The sequence below is a fragment of the Malus sylvestris genome, chromosome 7 (assembly GCF_916048215.2).
Source record: "Malus sylvestris chromosome 7, drMalSylv7.2, whole genome shotgun sequence".
Classification (NCBI taxonomy): Eukaryota; Viridiplantae; Streptophyta; class Magnoliopsida; order Rosales; family Rosaceae; genus Malus; species Malus sylvestris.
In genome coordinates, this window is record NC_062266.1 from 7,880,796 (window position 1) to 7,904,698 (window position 23,903).

At 37.2% G+C, this 23,903-nt stretch overlaps 2 protein-coding genes across 2 annotated transcripts in view; one reads left to right on the top strand and one right to left on the bottom strand.

Annotated features, from left to right (window-relative positions):
* The window catches only part of LOC126630057 (aspartic proteinase CDR1-like), a 39,554-nt gene that overhangs the window by 4,081 nt on the left and 11,570 nt on the right, over positions 1–23,903 (bottom strand). The gene's annotated exons all lie outside the window — the stretch shown is intronic.
* On the top strand, positions 14,436–23,286 carry LOC126628961 (protein TIC 40, chloroplastic-like). The gene is made up of 14 exons (XM_050298851.1): positions 14,436–14,758; positions 15,161–15,269; positions 15,424–15,481; positions 15,583–15,600; positions 15,890–16,220; positions 17,846–17,955; positions 18,038–18,101; positions 18,740–18,818; positions 19,490–19,530; positions 19,932–19,977; positions 20,674–20,768; positions 21,386–21,489; positions 21,929–21,976; positions 22,780–23,286. The coding sequence occupies exons 1-14, from the start codon at positions 14,572–14,574 to the stop codon at positions 22,837–22,839; spliced, it is 1,350 nt and encodes a 449-aa protein (XP_050154808.1). The 5' UTR covers positions 14,436–14,571; the 3' UTR covers positions 22,840–23,286.

Consider the following 23,903-nt stretch of genomic DNA (forward strand, 5'->3'; position numbering starts at 1 on the left):
TTGTTGGCTAGAATTTGTACCCCAAGTTCTTTGGTCATACCGCACTTCATATCGGACATCAACAGGAGAAACCCCATTCTCACTTGCCTTTGGTACAGACGCAGTTGTCCTAGTTGAGCTTGAGCAAACAACGTTTCGAGTCTAAAACTACGTGCAAAGCGAAAATGACAAACAACTTACCATCAACTTAGATCTAGTCGAGGAACACAGAAACCAGGCTCACTTGAGGAATGTCGCTTACAAGCAGCGCATCTCCAACTACTATGATTCCAGGGTCAAACCTCATTCTTTCAAAGTGGGGGACTGGGTATTGAAGAAAAGATTACTCTGTGACAAAGTCCCGAGTGAATGAACACTTAGTCCAAACTAGGACGGACCGTTTGAAGTTGTTGGCATCAGTCGCCCTGGCTCCTACAAGCTTAGAAGCTCCGATGGCATGACCCTTGGCCATCCATGGAATGCTGATCACTTGAAGTACTATTACAAGTAAACTCACATTGTACAAGTGTTAAGCTTTAGCCGTTCGGCATCCTATGTAATGAAAACTATTTGACATGAATTCAATAAAGAGGTGATTTAGACAAATCGGTCCTAATCCTCTTACATTCCTAGCAATGAAACACTCGGGTTCAAAGCTTCAACATGAATGCTTCCAACAAGAAATCAAGTCTAAGTATATGTCAACAAGACTATAACTAGTACATCTAAGTTATGGCTTATATCTAAACAAAAGATTTGCTCAAACATAGCTAGACATTCATCAATGATAGTGCAAATACTTGGTAATTAACAACAAACTAGTACATCCAGAGTACATGGCACAAGCCACACAAACAACAAACTAGTATATCCAGAGTACATGGCACATGTCACACAAACAACAACCTGGTACATCTAGAGTACATGGCACAAGCCACACAAACAACAAACTAGTACATCCAGAGTACATAGCACATGCCACACAAACAACAAACTTGTACATCCAGAGTACATGCAGAAAAAGAGGGCACTACAAGTCATCCTCATCTGAGGCTGAACCCCTAACAATATCACTCTGCGTTTCAACCCCATCGCCATCACCACCTTCCTCAGCATCTCCAGGACCATCCTCACTCTCCTGAGACTGCTTACTGATACTAGCCTCATTATCAGAGTCATCATCACTACTAGGATCAACTGCGAGGACGAAGGCTTTACCCTTTTGTCGGTACTCATCCATCTCATCATGGTACTTTCAGATAATGCTTCCATTGTCGTAACGCTCAAGGATGGCCATCCATTTCCTTTTCTCAAAATTAGCCGCTCGGATGCAGTAAGGTCTAAAAGCATCGTGAAAGGCCTGGGAACCTAAGAACTCCTGCACAGCAGCATCCCTCTCAGTTGGGATACTCCTATTCAGCCTAGAAACCTTAACCAAGGCATTATCCAACTCCCTTTTAACCTTAGAAACCCCAAGGATGGTTGTCTCCAACTGTTCCTTAGTCGCTTCCAATTATTTCTTGAGCCTCACGTTCTCACCATTCTGCCTCTTCAAACTCTCAAAGTTTTCATCCTTAAGGCGGATGACATCAGCCAAAGCTTTACTTGTTTTTCTAGCGTTATTCACAAACTGCTTATTCTCTTTAAACTTTGCCTTGTACCACTCGACTTCTCATAATCTGTCATCGTACTCGGTCATGACCTACATGACAAGATAATTATCACTACCAAGAAAAAAAGGGGAAAAAGCAAAGAAATGATAAAGTAACACTTACATAAGAAGATAGCCTCATCATCTGGTCACGATCTGATTCGTTCTCATCTAGCGGCTCACCAAGCTCATCAACAGTGGATCGATGTCTTGCTAAGCAATTATTGACATACATAAAACTGCTTGGCTGCATGGCAATCTTCAAGTCCTTCCAATGAATGCTACCAACCTCTTCCTTGTACTTTCTCTTATGGCTACAGCTAGGGCCACTTTCTTGGTCAGTAGACTCCATGGTTGGAGGAAATATGGGATTGATGGTAGGAAGATGAGGCAACAGTCGTCTCTCATCCCCTGTAACTATGGCAGCAGCACACCTGATGGCTTCAACTTCAACCTTCTTTGAAGTAGCAATCTTGAGGACCTCCTCTTGCGACTTAGGTTTAAGGGTTGGCTTCACCCGGTGCTTACGAGCTCCCTTGTGAAACAAAATGTCGTCTACGGGAACTAACATGGGTGCTTTCACTTTCTTGGCGTTAGTCTCCCCTTTCTTGCCCACTTTCTCCACTGATCAGGAAAAATCAAAGTAAGGATTGCAACTTTGTAAAAGAAAGAGAGGGCGAAATGAAAGACATAACTTACTTGCTCGTCTCTGGCACTCCGACACTAGGGGCTGGAAATCGTACTTTCAAAATAAGGGTCGTAGTTTACCCAAATGTATATCCTCTTTGGGCACCCTCAACACCTTCTCTATGTCAGCTAGCTCCCGTCTAGACAGCTTGATGGTCCCTCGCATCACTGCACGAAGAAAAAAATGTTAGAAGCAAGAGAAAATCACAACAAATAGCAAATAATGCAAACCATGGTTACATTACAACCTACAGTCTGGAAGTGAGTAGGAACACGTCACTCAGGCGTGACACCTTTAGCATACTCCCAATCATTATAAAGAAAGCACCAACGGTTTTTCCAAGTGCAGTACGCCTTTTTCTTACCAAAGACAATACGCTATCTCTCACTACAACATGCAGACTCGGTATACCCAGTGCATGTTTTCATGGGGCGCATCTTATAGCAGTAGCACCATTGATGAAAGGAAGGCTCACCTAACCTACATTCCATCCAAATAATATAAAACTCGATCAAGATATCCCAAAAACCAGGGTAGAGTTGCCCAGGCGCATATCCAATGAAAGACAGCATCCGTTGCAACCACGGGTGCAAAGACAGCTTCACCCTTAAAGTCAATAATATATGGGTATAGAACATAACATGACCCTTAGGTGGTTCAGAGGACAATTCTTCATGATGCACCAAACGCATTCCTACACTACGGGGAATACTACATAACTATCTTAGGGCCTCAAGCTGCTTTTCGCTATCAAACAAGTTTTGCACTAAATGGTCTGCTGTGAACTCAGAGCGAAATATAGGTATGGCGTCACAAACAACCCCCTCACCCATTGACATGAAGGAGGAAGAACCAATATTGGCTAAGGCTTGGCAATTGCGAAGATCACCCAATCTTGAATTTTTTGTACAAGACTCCAACAAAGGCCTTGAAGACTCCAACATTGCAAGCTCAAACCTAGAGTTAGAGTTAGGGAAGCCCCCATCACTAGGACTTCCAAACTCTGACATCTACAACAAACAAAAACAAACTCTATCACCACATGAAAGATCGAAACATAAGGAAGTTCCTATGGCGTGGAGAAAAGCTCAATTAGTTCATTATGTTCTCAACCAAATACATGAACACTTAAACAATTCAACAAGAATGAAAGCATGTGATCTAGTGGAGAAGACTACCAACCTGAAGATGGTGCAAAGCAATGCCGGAATCCCTCTCAACTATAAGAGCACTCTATCTCCAAAAATCACTACAAAATGAACAAATGAAGACAATGAAAAAAGTGGAAACTTCTCATTCTTATAGGGTTCAACATGGCCAAAGAAATTCAAAATTCAAAATTTAAACCATGAGAAAACCCCACATGGAAAGTCTTCAAACTTCCACACAAGCTAGGGAGTTTTCAAATTTCAAACTTGCAGTACCTGCTCTCCCCCTCAAAAAAATGAGGGGGGGAGATGAGGTGAACACATTAGCTTCATCAATTTATGGTGCCAACAAGAGCTTCATCAATGAAGGGTAACCACAATTCTCAAAAGCTTCACACACTCTTGATCAAGACAGTATGAAGCAAAACCAATTTATGGTGCCAACAAGAGCTTCATCAAAGGAGTTCAACCACAATTCTTAAAAGCTTCACACACTCTTGATCAAGACAGTGTGAAGCAAAACCAATTTATGGTGCCAACAAAAGCTTCATCAATGGAGGGCAACCACAATTCTCAAAAGCTTCACACACTCTTGATCAAGATAGTGTGAAGCAAAACCAATTTATGGTGCCAACAAGAGCTTCATCAAAGGAGTTCAACCATAACTCTCAAAAGCTTCACACAATCTTGATCAAGACAGTATGAAACAAAACCAATTTATGGTGCCAACAAAAGCTTTATCAATGAAGGGCAACTACAATTCTCAAAAGCTTCACACACTCTTAATCAAGACAGTGTGAAGCAAAACCAATTTATGGTGCCAATAAGAGCTTTATCAATGGAGGGCAACCACAACTCTCAAAAGCTTCACACACTCTTGATCAAGACAGTGTGAAGCAAAACCAATTTATGGTGCTAACAAAAGCTTCATCAATGGAGGACAACTACAAATTCTTAAAAGCTTCACATTATCTTGATCAAGATAGTGTGAAGCAAAATCAATTCATGGTACCCAAAAAAATGCATTAACACAAAAGCTTGACCCACAAAAGCTTCACCTACAAAAGCTTGACCCACAAAAGCTTGACCCACAAAAGCTTCACCTACAAAAACTTCACCCACAAAAGCTTGACCCACAAAAGCTTCACCCACAAAAGATTCACCTACAAAAGCTTGACCCACAAAAGTTTGACCCACAAAAGCTTCACCCACAAAAGCTTCACATATAAAGCTTCAACACAAAAGCTTCACCTACAAAAGCTTCACACTATCTTGATCAAGATAGTGTGAAGCAAAATCAATTCATGGTGCCCAACAAAGCTTCAACCTCAAAGTTTCATCTACAAAGCTTCAACACCAAAGCTTCACCTACAAAGCTTTAAAATATATATATATATATATATCGGAAATTCAAAAATTCAAAAATTCGAAAATTCGAAAAAAAAAATCGAAAACAAAATGCCTAGGCCTGCTCTTCTTTGGGTTTAACAACTTTCATAACAAATATATATGAAGAAGAAGTTTTGGGCTACCACTTAGAAAGGAAATGCCTCATTCGTCAACTCCCTCAACCGGAGACTTGGGGGACTCCTACCATATGCTATTGCACCTTGATACTCGGAAGTCTCACGACCACTCAGTGACTTGGATTTTTCAAGTCTCCAAACGAGAAGTTTTCCTAACTAGGCAAATTAAGGGAGCACTACCTCAACCTACATGCTTCACTCACAAAGTTTCAACATACAAGCTTCAACAAAAGGAAAAATTCAAAGAACTTAGTGAAGAAGACCTTGGTGTATTTAACACAATACGTTGAAATGAAGCAAAGCTTGTTTATTGATATCTCCGATAAGTTACAAATATGTACATATACATGAATCAAAATAAACAAACAAGAGAGAGCCTTCACAAAGGTTACTCAGGAGAAGTCTCAGTAGTCGGCAAAGCCCCAAAAAGAAGAGGCACCAAAGGGTGATTATTCGAAGCCTCAGTACTAGGCAGAACCCCAGAAGGAGGAGGCACCAAAGGTTGATCATTTGGAGCTTCATTACGGGGTAGAACCCCAGAAGACGAAGGCAATAAATGCCTTTGGAACAAACCCACAAACCTCTGATGATCAAGTAACATTTGACCATCAGATTCCTGCAACTGGTCGAGCTTCCTCTTCATGTTTGTAGCATAGTCATGTGCGAGCCTGTGCAACTGTTTATTCTCATGTTTGAGCCTTCTGATCTCCTGTTTGAGACTTATCACTTCAACCGCCAATGATTCAACTTGGCAGGTTTGAACAAATAGGCGTTGGGCCATATTAGACACTGAACCTGCACATTGAACACTTAGAGTCATAGAATCCTTAACAGCCAACTCATCAGACCATTTGGAAAGTAGTCTGTTATCTTTGGGAGTGAGAAGGTTCCTGGCCACCACCGCAACGGTCATATCATTCTTCATCACAGAGTCCTCAATGGTAAGATGACCAATAGGGGATAAGAAGGATGGGCGCCATATGTTGTCTTGAGAAGGCATGGCTGCCTCTTCACCATAGTTCAAGTCAAAACGATGGTCAGATGGGCCAGACATTCTCAGAAATGATGAAGGAGAAATGAGGTGCAATAAATCTCTGAAGAAAGGGGAAAATTCCTACAAGCAATAACTCTCTGAATGTACTCCTTACACACAATTGGTGGCCTTATAAAAGAAAGGGCAACAGGCTGTTGGTTCAAAAATCGAAGAGGCACCACTTTCCGGATTTCGAAGAGGCACCACTTTCCACACGCAACATCAGCTCCTCGGGTACCACAGATAACTTTGCCAAAGATCTCTGACAAAGTTTAGACACATAAATTTTAAAGGTCCAGCTACCCTGCTATTACCCACAAGGGTAAAGGAACATCATCATTGCTTGATAACTAAAAAGTCCCAATGTGTGTTAACCTCTGTGCTCTGTGGCAAGACAGACTGGCAAAAATGCCTAACCTTTACTCACATTTAAGAAAACACTTCCAACAAGATTGCTTGCTCAAAAATCGAAAAGGCACAGCTCTCTGAATCTCGAGAGCCAGACTCCCAACAGGATTACGTGCTCAAAAATCAAAGAGGTATCTCCCTCTGAATCTCAAGAGCCAGACTCCCAACAGGATTACTTTCTCAAAAATCGAAGAGACATTGCTCTCCAAATCTCAAAAGTCAAACTCCCAACAAGATTGATTTCTCAAAAATCGAAGAGGCACAGCTCTCCGAATCTCGAGAGCCAGACTCCCAACAGGATTACGTGCTCAAAAATCGAAGAGGCACCGCCTTCCGAATCTCGAGAGTCAGACTCCCAACAGGATTACTTTCTCAAAAATCGAAGAGACACTGCTCTCCGAATCTCAAGAGTCAAACTTCTAACAGGATTGCTTTCTTAAAAATTGAAGAGGCACCGTTCTCTAAATCTCGAAAGCCAGATCCCCGACATGATTGCTTGTTCGAAAATCGAAGAGGCACCGCTCTTTGAACTTCGAGAGCCAGATTTCCTTGGCTAAATCTTGTTTGCAATCTTCACACGCAACATCAACTTTCGAGATACCACAGACCACTTTTTCAAAGTGCTCTAACAAAGTTAAAACACGTGAAGCTTGTAGCTCCTACTACATTGTTATGACCAAGAAGGGTAAAGGAATAGCACTACTACTTGTTGTTAGGGAGACTCTTATATATGTCGACCTCCATCCTCCACAGCCAGGCAGACCTGTAAATAAAAAAAATGCTCAATTTCTTCACATCCGAGAAGGCACTCTCAGCAAAGTCTCTCGAAATAATCAACTTCATTTCCTCTTGATAAAACCTCTGCAAACAAGCCACACCAGAGCAAGAGTATCTCATATCATCAGGGTTAAAAGCAAAAGTATCTCATATCATGCTTTTTCCCTGTCTTTTCCTTTGGCCTTGCTCTTACCTGCAAGACAAGGAGAAAGAGAGCAATCCAATCAGTCAACACTTGAAATCAAGCTTCCAGTCAAGAACTGACTGCCTAGAACCCTTTTCCTGATTACTTACCTGGCATTACTCTCAAGTACTCATCTTTAACGTCTTATGCTTCCAGAGAATATACCATATCTGCCTGAGAAACAGATAGGGCAAGTGTGAAAGATACAAGGAAGCATGTGGAGACAAGTGTAACAGAATGCGTGCCGATGCATCCACTACTTTGTCAACAGCAAAAGTATCCCATATCATCAGGGTCGAACGTACTCTAGATTTGATGAACTTGTTTTGACCCTCAAATTCTTGAGTCGGCCTTATACTCTAAAGGAAACCAGAAAACCCTCCAGCCCAGTTCAAGAATAAGCCTGTGGAAAGTTACTTCTTCAAAAGCAAAAGTATCTCATATAATCTTTTCTCCATTTGGTTCTCATTATCCTTGTTGCTGTTTACAACACAAGGAGAATGAGAACAATCAACCAAAAGCCGAAGTCGAACCTCCAATCCAGGTTGTTTGCTTGGAAGTCTGATTGTTTACCTTGTCTGTTACCTCCTTCGACAAATCTCTTAGCTCGGCGACTTGGGGTACTCCTATTATAGGGTTTGTATCGCACTTGACCAAGCCCGAAACTACAAGTAAGCTTCAAGTGAAATTGATACATTACCTTGTGCATCTTCATCGGTTAAAGATACCACCCCTGGATGGAGGAAAAGTACTTCCAAAGAAGATGCCACATCTACATATGAGACAGATAAGGCAAGTGAAAATGATACCACACTTCGGTACTTAGAAGTTTCGTGATTACTCAAAGGCTTGGATCTTGCAAGTCCCCAACCGAGGAGCTTCCCTCACTCAGGAACTTAGGGGAGAACTGTTTGTACCATACTTGACCAATCCTGAAATTACTGAGCACCGGTCAACGTTATACCGTCAAGGACCCATAAGAGTTTCTCTCCAACCAGGAGGCCAATCACAGCGCGACACGTGTCGACATCAGAAGCCAATCATAGCGCAACACGTGTCAACATTAGAAGCCAATCACAACACGACACATGTCAATGTCAAAATGAAACTAGAAACTCTCTTCTATAAATAGAGATCATTCTCTCACAATATTTCCTAATGTCATTTGTACTAAATCATTCACTAGTGCTCACTAAAGGAGAGCTTGAACCTATGTACTTATGTAAACCCTTCACAATTAATGAGAACTCCTCTACTCCGTGGATGTAGCCAATCTGGGTGAACCACGTACATCTTGTGTTCGCTTCCCTGTCCCTACCCATTTACTTACTTATCCACACTAGTGATCGGAGCAATCTAGCGAAGGTCACAAACTTAACACTTTCTATTGTACCAAAATCCTCGCTGATTTTGTGCATCAACAGACGGGATTTGAATGATTGAGATTGCGCCTGAGTTTGACTTCTAACCAAGAGATTGCACCATTGAGTGTGAATGGCTCAAATCAAGGTTCTTTCTTTGCTTTAAATATATGGACTTTACTTATGTTGTTTCATGTTACTTAATTTAATTTAATGTTGTTTGATGGCTTAGGAAGTTATAGAAAAAAAATAGAATTTAAAAATTTTGTAAAAAAAAATTAAAAATAACGGTCAGTTGATGTCAGCTAACTAGCCGTTGCAATTTGAATTGTGGCCCAGCTTGGGGCTGGCTGGTTGGCCTTTTGGCCCTTTTCTGTCCAATGGGTCCCACGAGCTCTTTGGCCTAGCCCTCAGTTGGAGATGGTTTTTGGGCTATTTTTGGCCCTCTAGCCCTTTGGATCTTTCGGTTGGAGATGGTCTAACACAAACAGCCCATTCGGGTAACTAGAAAAAGCAACCCAGTTTTTTATTTTTTTTAATGACTTTTTTGAAATAAAAAAGAAAGCCCATTCGGGAAAAAAGGCAAAAAGAGAGAAAGCAAAAAAAAAAAAAAAAAAAAAGAAGAAAGAAAGAAGAAAGGAGAAAGGAGAAAAAGTAACGAAAAGAAAGTGAAGGAACCCACTTTGGGCAAACGAGGAAACAACAAAAATAAGCCTTATTCGGGCACACTGGGTGAAGACCCTTAATTGTCCAGATTTTATTTCTCTTAACACTCAAACCTTTTTCTCTTTTTAAAGTTGAGTGCAGAAAAATCAAAACCAACATTTAAATTGGCCATACCATACCATGTAGTTTAGGAGCTGTCGAAGGAGGCCATTCATGTATCACCCCAAGCCCTGTCATTTTTGAAATCTCGGCATGGACGACATACTTGTGTTGGCGGGGGAAAGTGTAAGAGCTCTCTTCTTCTTCGGGCTTCACATGAGATGCAAGTTTAAGCCCCCCGAGTGTTTGTGTTTTGCCTTTACTAGCCATAAGCTCCATTTTAGCCGTTATTGGTTTCGACAAGTCGGCTTGTTCTCCTACAACAAATCCATTTTCATAGATTTTTCATTGATTGGGGCCATTGTTTGGCTTTTATCAATGTGTATGATTTGTTCTTCCTTGGTTATAGTTTGTTTTGTATAGGGGATTTGACACATTTGATCTATCAACTTTCTCATATTTTCTCTGAAAGTTATGTAGCTTTCCACCATCCTTTCAAAACACTTGGTCACCTCTTCACTATATTTGATGCTTACCACATGGAGTTTAGACAATTTCTCCTCTAATTTGCCCACATCCTTATAGTAAAGCTCTTCATCCGAATGATCATTAGTTGGCATCTCATATATTGGCTCTATGTACTCATTGGTAGCACTTTGATACTCAAAGCCATTTGTTGACCTATCATAGTTTCCATGAATGTGATTGTCATCAAAAGAATAATAACTTTCACCATGGCCATAAGTTGGCCAATCTTCAAGATTATTATTGTTTAGTTGGTAGTCATTAATTGGCCAACAATCACATTCCATGGGACTTGAGTACTCTCCAGCCACGTACTCATAGGTTGGCTTCATGTGATTTTTGTCATAGCCATAGTTTGGGCAATTTTCAACACCGTCATCCTCTTCATACTCCGAAATGTAATGGTCGAAAGCATGTTGAGAAAAAAAATGAACATAAGGATTGTTCATGATCTAACTCCATATAAGTGTCCCACTGATGTCAATATGTTCGCCCCTTAAATTTGTCATTGGCTTCGCGAGCATGCCGGGAATTTACTTGAACAAGAAATTGGTGGGTGTTGGTGTGCCACTACTAGATGCCGTTAGTAGACCGGATCTGAATGATTGAGATTACGCTTGAGTTCGACTTCTAACCAAGAGATTGCACCATTGAGTGGGAGTGGCTCAAATCAAGGTTCTTTCTTTGCCTTAAAGATAAGGACTTTACTTATGTAGAGAAATGTAACAACATGTAAATGACAAGGTTGATGGAAATGTGAATGGCAGAGGAAAGTAAATGATTGGTATTGTAGATTGCTTGTAAATTCAATGATTGGAAATGAGATGTACAGAAATGCAATTATTTAAAATACAAAGCATTATAAGTACAAAGGGATGCCAAATGCAAGGTTCAAGCTTGTTCCCGACGGATTGGGCAAGTTGCTCTAGTCTTGTGGCAATTTCTGGTGGTTTGGGGAATTGCTTTGAAGGTTGTAAATAAAAATACAAAGGAGATCGATACTACCAAGTGAGCAATAGAGCTAAAAACAAGGAAAGTAAAGGGTGTTTGGCTAAAAGTAAATGTCTACAACGGAATTGAGGAGTTGATTTGAGTAGAGTTGCTTAATTGATTGGTTGAGTGTCCATAATACTTGTGCCTCTACTTCTTTATATAAAGATCTGAAAGAGCCCATTTGCTGAAAACATTGAACTTGCCCAATAGAACTCCACTGCTAGCTTGCATATGAGATAATATTAAAAGAGGCCAACTCACATTTCCACCACATGTTTCCATCATATGCAATAAATTAATAATTAAAAGAAGCAAGCTGGCTTCTTTCACCACATGTCCTCTGCCAAAATGTCCACATGTTGCCTTCCAATCCACTTGCAATGGGAAAGCGTGCAATTGTCTTGATTAAATAAAGCTATTAGCACACCTCTACCACCCAAACAAAAGGGAAAAGCAATATTTTAATGTCAAACCATCCCACTTGATATAGCCAAATATCTTCCAAGTTAGCCCTCTTGTACAATAATCCTCCAAATGCCATATTTTGACTTTAGGCCCAAATAAGTAAAATTGTGCATATTTTAGGTGCAAACAAGTGGTTCTAGCTATGTAACCTATGCTAAGGATAATTATGAGAACAAAAGGTCAATTAACGGAAATGTTCTGCCTACTGTTAAGGATCCAATCATCTGGAAAGTGAAATGCATGATGCATGTATGACATTGAATGTTATGTTATATATTTTCTCTGGGTAGAAAATTTAGATGAAGAGGGAGGGTGAGAGAGGGGATGGAGGGGAGAGAGATGGTATGGGAAGAAGGCGAAACTGTTTCACGCGCGAATGTTTTTTCTTTTATTTTTAATCGACATTATTATTTTATTAGGGTGTAGCAAGGATAATATATGGTTATTAATTAATTCACTGTCAGATTAATCTAAGCGTTTTAAATCAAAGAGGACCTCACAAGTCCTCAAATGAGGTCCTTAGGTGAGCATTAATCCAGATTAAAACTGCACTTGATACAGATAATTGCTCTCATAAGGTCCTCATTTTGAGGATTTGTGAGGTCATTTTCATATGAACATTCATATTAGTCCTATGGAAGATTAAGCTATCAATTTAAATAATTATTGTTGCACCTATACACAATAATTCTAAGAATTCATTGAATTAAAAAAATTCAAAATTCTGTATGGAAAAAAAGTTCACGTGTTCAAGAAGAAGGCGATCCTTAATGATCGAGACCACACAATCTCAATTTTTTGGTGCCTTGTAATTAACTGGGTTTGAATATTATTGACAAGAGATTGGATGAAATTGGATGTTTAAAGTGATTGGAGTTTTATACAATTTGATTTTGCAAAAATAAGGGATTCGGTATGACGTGAAACCTTCTTCTCTCTTCTTATCTTTTTGTTTTATCAATTAGTATTTTGTTTCTATGTAACAAGAATTATTTATATCTATTTTAAGATGATGACTTAAGACAGGCTTGGCAATTTCTGACACGACCTGTTAACTCGACACGAAACGACACAAAATTAACAGGTTACCAGGTCAACATGATAACAAATCGGGTCGTTATCGAGTAACCCGATACACGATAAGCAAATTATTAATTTAATAATTTTATACCACTAAATTAATAATTATATATAATATAAGTATATTAAACTAAATTTAGAAAATTTGGAAAAGGAGGTAATATATTTTTATATGGTATAGTACTATTGTTTTATTTATTTTCATAATTATTTTGGTAAACTTCTCATAATTTGAATGGTTTATAATGTTTGGTTTTTCTATACTTAGTTTATACATAAGAGAGTTCTGATGCGGAAAACCTTACCAAAAACATCATCAACATAAGTCTTGAAGGCAATCAGGCCAAAGTTCCAATACAATTTCCCCCATGATGATCAGTGAAAATTGAAGGAATTTATAAAAGAAATAACATGCAAGCTTAGATTTTCATTGGAAAGGTTTTAACTTCTGAGAAAGGTTTCGCAACCTTGAAAGAAAAACTCCTTCATTTTGCATATCCTTGCACATTTGATATTTTGTAGTAGACTAGTAGTGTATTCGTGTTTTTTTATTAGGCTCTTATTTTGGAGTGTAAATGTAGTACTTAATGACAAATGTGTTTTTATGTTTTGAAGTAATATTTATGTGGCAATGTGGTACGTGCAAATTTAAGGAAAAAAAATATTTTTCTTAAAGGGTCATACCGAGTCGGGTCATTTTACCTGTTGGGTAAAGTGACCCGACTTGTTAAGGACCCGTTAAGATAACGAGTGTGACACGACACGATATGTTAAGATAACGGGTGTGACACGACACGATATGTTAAGATAACATGTGTTACACGAAAACGATACGAAACACGGCAAACACAACCCGTTTGCCGAGCTCGAGCCTAACTTTAGAAGAGCAACTCTATTAAGTCTGACATGAATTTAAAAAAAAAGGGACACTTTGGATGCAGTCCCTAACTACCAATGTTCTTTGATTGAAACCTTTGTGCTTTTTAGTTTTTTATCGAAGCCCATGATATTAATGTAATGATGTATTTATATGCAGGTTATTATATTTTTATATTAAAAATGAAATTTGTAGTTATTTATATTAATGAAATTTTAAATTAAACCTATAATTTATGAGATTAAAAATATTAAAGATGAATTATACTCTTTAATAAATTGTGTGTGTGTGTATACACGAGTACGTTCATAAAAATTAACCAAAAAATTATTGTACCAAAACATGAGTAAGTTATTCAAAGACACAAAAAAGAAGATATTAGACTTAATAACATATTAAACTAGACATGGATACATTCTCAATTCAACGAAATAGAATGTACTCATATAAGTTTTAAAAATGGATATGAGAAAAGATTGAATGAATTTTATATAAAAAAATGGGTACATTTTATATTAAAAAAGGGTACATTTTTCATATAACAAATTGATATATTTAAGAAAGAGTACATATAAGATTAAAAATTTGAATTTTTTTTAGAAAAATTTAATAGGTACAAATTTATTCTAATTTTATTTTTTAGTTTTTGAAAATGTTTGAATTGAAAATTAATTAGGAGTATAATAAGGGTGTAAGTATTAAAACTCTAAATCAGTTACTAATTTTTATTATAAAAATTATGTAACTTACATCTAATTCATTAATATATTAATAGTAAGGATTTGATCAAAATTTAAAAATTGATAAGGTCTTAATTAATCAATATTAGAAACTAAAGACTAGATGCTATATTTTTTTATAAAAAAAAAAACTGTTATTTAAGTAGATAAATATTGTCACTTGTTTTTTTTATTTTTTATTTTTTATTTTTTATTTATTTATTTTTTTTTTAAATTGAAAAAAAAAGGAAGAGATATACGCTTGGGCTCAGGTTCTTCTCTTCTTCAGTTACACAAGAAAACCGTACCAAAGCTTTGGGTTTTATGCTTTATACTGGTTCTGGGTTGGTACAATTGCAGTGCCCTTTTCCTTGATTGTTTCGTAGCAAATCATGACGTCTCTGTCTCTTCCTCACTCGCTTCCTCGCTCGCCGCCGCTCCTCCATTCAAACCAACCAAGAATTCTCGCTCCCTCATTCAATCGATTCCCTCTCTTTCGATGCTCCGCCAATCTCAGAAACTCCAAAAAGCACCAAAATTCCAGAGCCACTGGTCGCTTCACTGCCCCTCGCCTCCCAGGTTCTAATTTTACTGATTCCATTTACTGTTGACTGACTCAAGTAAGAAATTTTTAGAAATTTGTTTACCTGTTATGGTTCTATGTTGAATTGTGAGTCTGAAATGATGCATCCGGGACAGGAAATATGTTCATTGGTGTTGTATGAGTTGGATTTCTAAGTTTGAAAGTGGCTTGAACACTACTATTCTTACCCTACATTGTGTATCTATCAGACTATAATGATAGCTCTTGAGGGTGGGAAAAACAAAGAAGCTAGCTTTTAAGGATGTTGTTTTATTTTTCTTCTAAAGTGCTAATGTATCTTACTGATTCTATGATGCCATATTTCCTATGATCTCTCGGTTGTGCAAGTTTTCAATTTAGTTGTACTGACACGGGTTATTTTTATGATACCGTTGCAGCAAAGTTAGAAGTGGAACGATTTGCGAGCATTTCTTCTTCGAGTACCCAAGAAACATCTTCAGTTGGTGTCAACCCACAAATCTCAGTACCTCCCCCACCCTCCTATGTGTAAGGATTTGTTTTCTTCACTTTCTCTGTTATTAATTTATTTTATAACTAATCATGTATTTTATGAGCTTTTTGGGCTGCTTCTTCTTTCGTCCTTGTGCCCAAACGCTCATGACCATTTCATCTTACACCTTTTTGACCTTTTATGTTCTAGAGGGTCGCCTCTGTTTTGGATTGGAGTTGGTGTTGGGCTTTCAGCACTATTTTCATGGGTGAGAACATGGATTATTGCATGCTTTTTGCTTGATAAAATGAACTTTTATTAGACCATTTCACCTTTGCTGTGTGTTTGACAAGTTATATTTAATGACAGGTAGCTACAAGATTAAAGGTGCGTCTTTTCATTCTACAATTTATGGGTCTTATTTTTTTTCGTTTTCAATTACTGGATTTTAATATCGCAGGGTGTGTATAAAAAGACAATATTTGAGTTGAGTGCTCTTAACATGTTTAATATTTGTGAAAGAACTTTTTTCAAATTACCATCCTCAAATGTGTATGCGAGTACATATGTTAAAAAGGATAAGTGTTTGTTTATTGTCTGACACAAAATCTAGCCTCACACTCTTTTGATATGTGAGTTTTGTTTTAATTTAAACTTGTCTTCAATATTCTTTCAGAATTATGCTATGCAACAAGCTTTTAAGACTTTGATGGGTCAAATGAATCCACAAGATAGCCAGTTCAACAATGCTGGATTTTCTCCGGGGTCACCTTTTCCGTTTCCATCGGCTCCAGGATCAGGGCCTTTTGGCTCACCTTTTCCACCTACTTCCCAACATTCGACAGTAGATGTATCTGCAACCAGAGTAGATGCAGCACCATCCGCACCAGCAGCACCATCCTCCGCACCAGCAGCACAAGCCACACCTACCACGCCGACCACACCAGCCACCCCCGCCACTGATGTCAAAAGTGACTCAGAACTAAATAAAAAGTCAAACAGATTTGGTAAGCCCATACCATACTCTCATTTATATTGCACAGAGAATTTTTATGGTTCAATTTTCTCAATCTGAAATTTATATTTAATCTACAAAGAAAATTGTCTCTGACCTAGAATATTTTATGTTATTAATAATCCTTATGGCCTTCAATGTATGTATCTTGTTTTTCCATTGCTTCTTTTTCTTTAACTTTATCTTGGGATCCTAATACATGATCTAAATTCCCTTTTCAATGTTCCAATATATTGGTTATAGTAAATTTAAGTTGCTCAAATAGCCATGAAAGTAAAACAGGGAATTCACTTCTATAGTGGCTGGGACTTTATAAAAAAATTCTAAATAGATGTGGGCATTCTAAAGTATCATTTATTGATGGCTGCAAGAACGAGTGAAGATCGGTGTGGGCTATCTATATCTGAGGTATCATGTCATATACTGATTTTTGTTAGACATCTTGTTAGGAGCGTTGAAATCTTTTGTTTTGGGCAATACATTTAATCATTCCTCAGGAATTATCATACTTATAAAGATATATATCTGGGAGATTTCTTCAATAGTTCAACAAAGTAGTCACAAATGCAAGTGGCCCTTTACCACAGTGGTGGAAAGGTTGTTGTGCCCTTGCATTACGGCGTGAGTTAGAATCCCGTCGGGTCCTAATCTAACATCTAATCTAACCAAATCTATCATTTGACCAAAAAAACAAAGTAGTCAAATTTGGAAAGAAAGGTAAGTTGCTAATGGTATGGGCAGCACAACACTTGGTCCATCTGTTAAAGGCACAATTTTCACTGTTGGGGCTCTGGTAGTGGACGTTTGGATCACTGAACTGCATTGCATGGTGGACCAGTGGGATCCCCTTTTGATTCTCCTCACAAGGGATTCCTATTGAGTCCGATCCCTATTAATAAAGGAATTCAATCTATATATTCTCCTCACAAGCGATCATTATAATAAGAGGACTACATATATATGTATGTATGTATGTATGTATGTATATATATATATATATATATATAAATATATTAATTTATATATAAAAAAAGATACATAGATAACTTAGATGAATAGTTATATTTCTTCTACTAATCTAAGGCGTGCAAGGCTTATCATTGTAATATGTTAGTAGTTGTGTTATTTTTAGTTTATATGAATCCATGCTATGATGGTTCTGTCACACAGCTAGTAGTAATAAATAGAGGCCATTTGATTCTAACGGAGCTGATCTGATTTAAAGGCAGATTGCTGTTTATGGGTGGTTTGATGTCAAAAAGTATGATTGACAAACTATCAAGGCTAAATATGTGATTGCCGTGATGTTGAACTCACAAAATCTTTTTCACAATGATCTTGTGGGCTTGAATTGCAACGGAAGCCTTAGATCTGTCAGAGGCAGTTACCTGCATACAACTGTGGGGGCTGGTCATATGACCTGTCTTATATTGACACGTAGGATTATTGTCAATACCTTAATCGTTTACTGTAGTGAATGGATTGAAAATTTCTATAACAAATGAAGGCCATCAATTCTTCGTCTGATTTTTTGACAAGATACTCTTATTTGGACATTGAAATGTTTTCTTATGAAGGTTTCCTGTTAGAGATTCTAAATTTATGTTCTACTGACAGCTTTTGTAGATGTCACTCCAGAAGAAACAGAGCAAAAGAGTCCTTTCGAAAGTAGCTTAAAAGATGTTTCTGAAGCAAGTTCATCTAAGGGTACCCAGAATGATGTGGAAGTGAGTATCTACTGTCAGTGTTACTCAAGATGTTGTGTTTTTAGTAAATCTTCAAATTTAACTATTTCCAAACTCCATGAAGGTTTCTCAAAATGGAGCTGCTTTTAAGCAGGGGGCAGGTTCTTTCACCGGTTCCCAATCTACTGGTATGTAAAGAGTCATGTGAGACTTTTGCAGTCTCTCAGGATTCCAGCGAATGCTTTGCTTTAGATTTGATATCAAATATTTTTGGTAGCTTAGTTGTGATAAAGGCCATCTTTATCTAAAGACTTTTGAACTGCTTATGCTAAATTTCGCCTGCTCCACTTGGGATAATGGTTCTAGAGTTCTAGTTGTGTAAAGACTCGTGCATGGATCTGATCAAGGATTGGGCTGGCCTGCCCTAAAAGCAAGGCCCAACCCTGGGAAATTAGGGCAGCCCCTTAAAAAAGAAAAGACCTAGAATGAGGCACTACCTTTATACATTTGATTGACTAATGTTGACACCAAAACTTGTTTTATATGGATAAATTGAAAAATAAATTGCTAATAAATCATCTCTCCGAAACTACTGCTTGAAAATGTGCCATTTGAATTAAATAGTCGCATAGGTCTGTTAAGGTAGTGCTTACTTAAATAGTGTATGCCAGCTGAGAGGATTACACGACTATGCCGTAAATGGATATGAAATAATCCTGATTGCATTACTGTGTAATCCTAATCAGTATGTCTTTAAGTGGCTATGATTTTCATTTTTGGAATCTAATCAGACAGTTTAAGTATGTTTTTATTTATTAATGGATAGGAAAAGAAAATCCTGCAATATCAGTGGAAGCCTTGGAGAAAATGTTGGAAGATCCGACAGTGCAGAAGATGGTTTATCCGTAATATACCTTCTTATCTTATGTGCTTACTACTTGTGAAAAATGATCTTGTTGTAGTGTCTTATCATGGTTGAATCTAGTTAATTAGCTACGTATCACTTGCATACCTTTGTGAATTTCTGGAGAGTCAATGGTATTTTGATTGGGTTGGAATAAGATTTTATCAAATTCTCTGCGTATGCAATTTAAATCCAGCTTGAACTGTTTACTTTTGGGGTATTAAATTCATTTGGACAAGGATAATTTTTCAAGCTTGTTAAAGGTAACCTCGTCATTTGGATGAGGATAACTTATTGACTATTTCAAGCTGAAAGTGTTTGGTCTGTTGTTCAGGAATACCAATTTTCAGTCAAAATTTTGACATTTTATAGGAAGATGGTTATCCTTTGGCTAATCCCTCACCTTTTAGTTCCATTATTAAATATCTTGTTCATTCCTTTCATTCATTTCTTGGAATGTTTATGTGATTATAAAAGCTGATCTCAGAGTTTCCTTCTAAGTGTATATCATATGTTGTAATAAGCTTCCAGTTGTCGTACTCTTTGTTTAACATTTTTTAATTTTATTCTGTCTCATGAATGTGACTTAACATCAACTTACTCCTCTAGAGGAACTATAACATGTTTTTCTTGCTATTGGAATGAAAATTAATTTTATTTATACCCTTGTAGCTATTTACCAGAGGAGATGAGGAATCCTACCACTTTCAAATGTAAGTCCATCTTTCAGTAACACGGCTTTTCCTTAAGATCCTGGGTTATCAGTTATAGCCTTGATATGGCTTATAACCATAAATAATGTTTTCAATTTGATAATTATTTGTTCACACCTGATAAGACTAATTGCGGCCATCTGCCTGTTTGAAGCAATGTCTATGTTGTCCTGTGTCATAGCTGATCTTACTGCATAATATCTGGTCTTTTTTCATATTACGTAGAACCTTTTCCTTATTTTTATTTTTAAAACTCTTTTTTGTTGTGACCATGTGTTCTTTCATGGTGGAGGGTTGTTTTCTCCATTCCATTTCTTTTTTGTTGGCCTAGAATTCATTTTTTGTCTCTTAATCTGTAGCTTTTGATCATTAGTCTTATTATGATGGTCATCATTTGATAGGGATGCTACAAAATCCAGAGTATCGCAAACAGCTAGAGGACATGCTGTAAGTTCTTCTTTTTCTTGGCTCTATCTACATTTGATATTGCTGGTAGCTTTTTATTCTCGTGTTTGTACTTAGATTCTGAGCATTTTTGCTTCATAAATTGATGTGGCAAAACAATATTTTTAGTCTCTGAAGTTTGACCCAAATTTTGATTTTCTTCTCATTTTCTCAATCCCGGCATTTTGTTAAAGGTGGATTAATGTTTTCTTTAACAGAGGACAAAATTTATGGAACAAAATCGTTCTCCCATCTGCTACAGCTGTACTAACTTGCCTGAAGACAATTTATGCCATAAGTTGCATGTGCATTGCCTGTTCTGACATCCTGTAATACTTTAAGTTCTCATGATGCTGAAACCGTATCAAGTCGGCATTCCTGTAACAAACTTTGACCATAGTTGACATACCATTGCTTCAATATAAAAGAAACCTGATTTAGTCAGTGATCTCAATTGCATGTATATCTGAACGACCATGCTTGTTAGTCAGTCATGTTAAAGGATGTATTGTTCATCAGAATTTTGAACCCTTGTGTCTGTGGAATTAATACTTGAGAACCAGTGTCCACTAAACTTTACGAAAAACATTTTGTTACCAGAGAAGGCTGCAGCAGTGTGATGCTTATGCTAAACAAGATATTCTAATCTTTATCCAATTTAATTTCTCTTATCTTTTTTATGCTTGATGTTTGTTTCAGAAATAATATGGGCGGAAGCAGTGAATGGGACAATCGTATGATGGATTCATTGAAAAATTTTGATCTTAGCAGTCCTGAGGTTAAGCAGCAGTTTGGTAAGTGTGAAGTACCAAGTCTTGTTGGATTTCAGTCTATTCTGATTAAATTTTAAACGCTTCAGCGAATGGCATTCATTTACAATTTTTATCTTCCGGCTACTTCATTTTCCTGATTAAATTTGATAATTCCATAAATCTGGAAGTTAGATCAGTTTCCATCATGGCAGAATGATGTGCTAGTGACTAGGTGGATTGGATAATTTTAGTATAGACCAAGTTTAAGATTGAGTAATTTACATCATTCTTGATCTTTTATTGTTTGTTCCATTATTATTCTTTTATTTTTCCTTTTGAAACGTTCTCAGTTGTCAATTGTGTATGCTTTATTTGGCTTTCGACTGATGTAAAACTTATTTGTTCGTTTTTCAAGCTGTTCTTCACTTTCAACACTATTCTTTCCTTGATAAGTTGATATTTATAAAATTTTCCTGCCCTCATTGGCTTCAAAACAATTTCCTTCTCATTTAACAAGAAAGTATCTGGCTAAAAAAAACATCAAAGTAGACTTATTTTTCTCCCATGGAGCGGTGAGTCTAGGTATAAAAGCTCAAGGAGAACAGATAAATTTATGCGGCATGTATTTTCCTTAATTCTTCTCTGTTTATATTTTGCAGACCAAATTGGGCTTTCACCTGAGGAAGTAATTTCAAAAATAATGGCCAATCCTGAAGTTGCTATGGCATTTCAAAACCCAAGAGTTCAAGCAGCAATCATGGATGTATGTATTTCCAATGTACTTGGATAGTGGATTTAATTTAGAATGTCTCTTTTCACCCCACGTTTCTGTTTACCCACGTACTTTGTTCTTTTGTAAAACTATGTTCAAGAACAATGTTTAACAACACTACTTTTTTTTGCAAAATATGAAGATAAAAGATAATAGAATTATAGTGTTACTGGCCGCTGGTAGCCTCACTCTGAGGAAGGTCAGTCCGACTGGCCTCCCACTATGGGGTGGAGTCCTAACTGGTATCATGGTCAAAGTTAAGAAATAGACTATATGGGAATAATAAGGGTGGGAAGAGTAAATTAATACTTTTAAAGTTGGTAGAGGTGGAGAAACCTGGTGGGTGGGCAACTGGGAATGATGGGAGGTAATAGCATCACTCTTATGTGGTACATACCAATTCTCTTAAATTATTATGTTTCTTTTGCAGTGTTCACAGAACCCACTGAGCATTGCAAAATATCAAAACGATAAGGAGGTATGTTAGAACTATTTTACTTTCAATAATGATTTCTGATTTGCCTAATTATGTGGTTTCTAGTTGTGTTTATTTATTACCTTTTTAACATATAATTTATCCTATCGGTAACTCACTATATGATTATTATTGAGTTTTTTTCTTCTCTTCTTCAAAATGATTGTTTTAACACTCTAATTCATCTGTTTCTTATTTAGCTAGCATGAGAGTAACAATAAATTACTTTATTGTATTGGAGATGATGGCTACGGCTTGTAAAGTTCTGATTTGTATTCTTGCTTCCTTCTCATAACTTTAACTGGATAATATCTTTCTAATGGAATGTAATTCAGAGCTTTTGGATAACTCGTAGAAGTACTTTATTAAGACCTTTATTTAGATGAATAAATTCCTTCCAAGAGACATCATACGAGCACATACTGTTGGTTAATTTGTGAGATCCAAATTCAATAGGCAATATTTCAGTAAGTCGTATAAAACATTAGCAAAACCTGCCAAAGTATGCATACAGTGATCTAACAGCTGACGCGGAACAGTACAATTACTTAATATTACAATGGGATATTTTGACTTGGATCAAGCGATATTATTGGTTATCTGTTTTTGTTGAGGATCGTTGGAAATGGTTTTCTCCCAGCATGCCTCAAGTTTACTTAAGTTTGATTGATCATGTTTTGGGATACACAATGTACTTTAAAGGGCATTATGTGGTTTTACCAGGTTGGGATGTGGCATTGATTGCTGTTATGAGTATACTACGTATTTAATATAATATGACATTTTGCTGTGTTCTGTTGTCTCAGGTTATGGATGTTTTCAATAAGATATCAGAACTCTTCCCTGGGGTGTCTGGTTCGCCTTAATTTCTGTTCATGGATGCTAGTTTCTCTAGTTAAACATGCTCACTAAGTAAGGGAATTAGAGCTTTACCAGTCCTGCGAAACTGAACATGCTTGTCGTTCTCATGCCCATGCATAGCACGATAGGCTCATTTTGCTGCCCTGTTTGGAGATGAGTTGACACCCTTGTAGCGTAGTGGACGAACTAAAAGCTTCATGTCCCTTAATGTGAAAACGAAATGTATATTGGTGTCCGAGACCATCTGTCTAGCAGACTTTTTGTAATGTTGGTGTTGGTAGCTTTGTTCAGAACTTTATGTAGGGAAGTGTGACCAATTCGGAATAGAAAATGGTAGGTTTTACAAGGTTTATGACTGTACAACATGTGATGTTATGTTTAAGGATGATATTCTCAATGGATTCTATTGACCGTACGTAGGAAAATTTGAATAAAAGATGCATTCGTCTTAATGCAAGTGATATCGAGGTAGCAAGAATCAAACGCATGACCTCGGTTGCTAAAATGAAAAGTCTCCTTGCATGAAGGGGCTTTTGGCAAGGTTGATCTTTAGAGGTTGGCTTAGAGAACAGACAGTTTCGATTATCAAGCAACGTTGTAATTTAGATAAAAAAAAACATGGAAGAAGATTCAAATGAGAAGGTTGCTAGCATCCGTATATTGTATTTTGTTTGATTTCCAATATAGTTTTGCCGGGTTGTTGGAAATCTGGAAATAACGGAATCCACCACGTTAAAATCTTAGCCATCCAAGTATCATAAACATACATCAACCCTAAACGAAGCTTCATGAAAAAGAAAATTGTAGTCCATTCATAAATTCCAACAAGATTTCATCAGCACAACTCAACCCAAGTCAACAATACAACTCCAACTCAACCCAATTGAACAATGTCAACAAGTATTCATAAACCTACATTAACCCTATACTTTCACAAATTACATCAACACGCATACATAATTAACTATGAACACTAAATTAATTTGACAAATTGAACACAAATAGTAACTTTACTTAGACGGGTTCTTGCCGTTGATCAAGTCAAATCAACAATCCCAAAATTTCAAAG

Bases quoted from the DNA above. Each gene is read 5' to 3' on its own strand.
- LOC126628961 (XM_050298851.1), top strand. From the start codon at position 14,572: ATGACGTCTCTGTCTCTTCCTCACTCGCTTCCTCGCTCGCCGCCGCTC. The intron at 18,102-18,739 runs GTATGTAAAGAG...ATTAATGGATAG, and splicing joins CACCGGTTCCCAATCTACTG to GAAAAGAAAATCCTGCAATA. The intron at 21,977-22,779 runs GTATGTTAGAAC...CTGTTGTCTCAG, and splicing joins AATATCAAAACGATAAGGAG to GTTATGGATGTTTTCAATAA.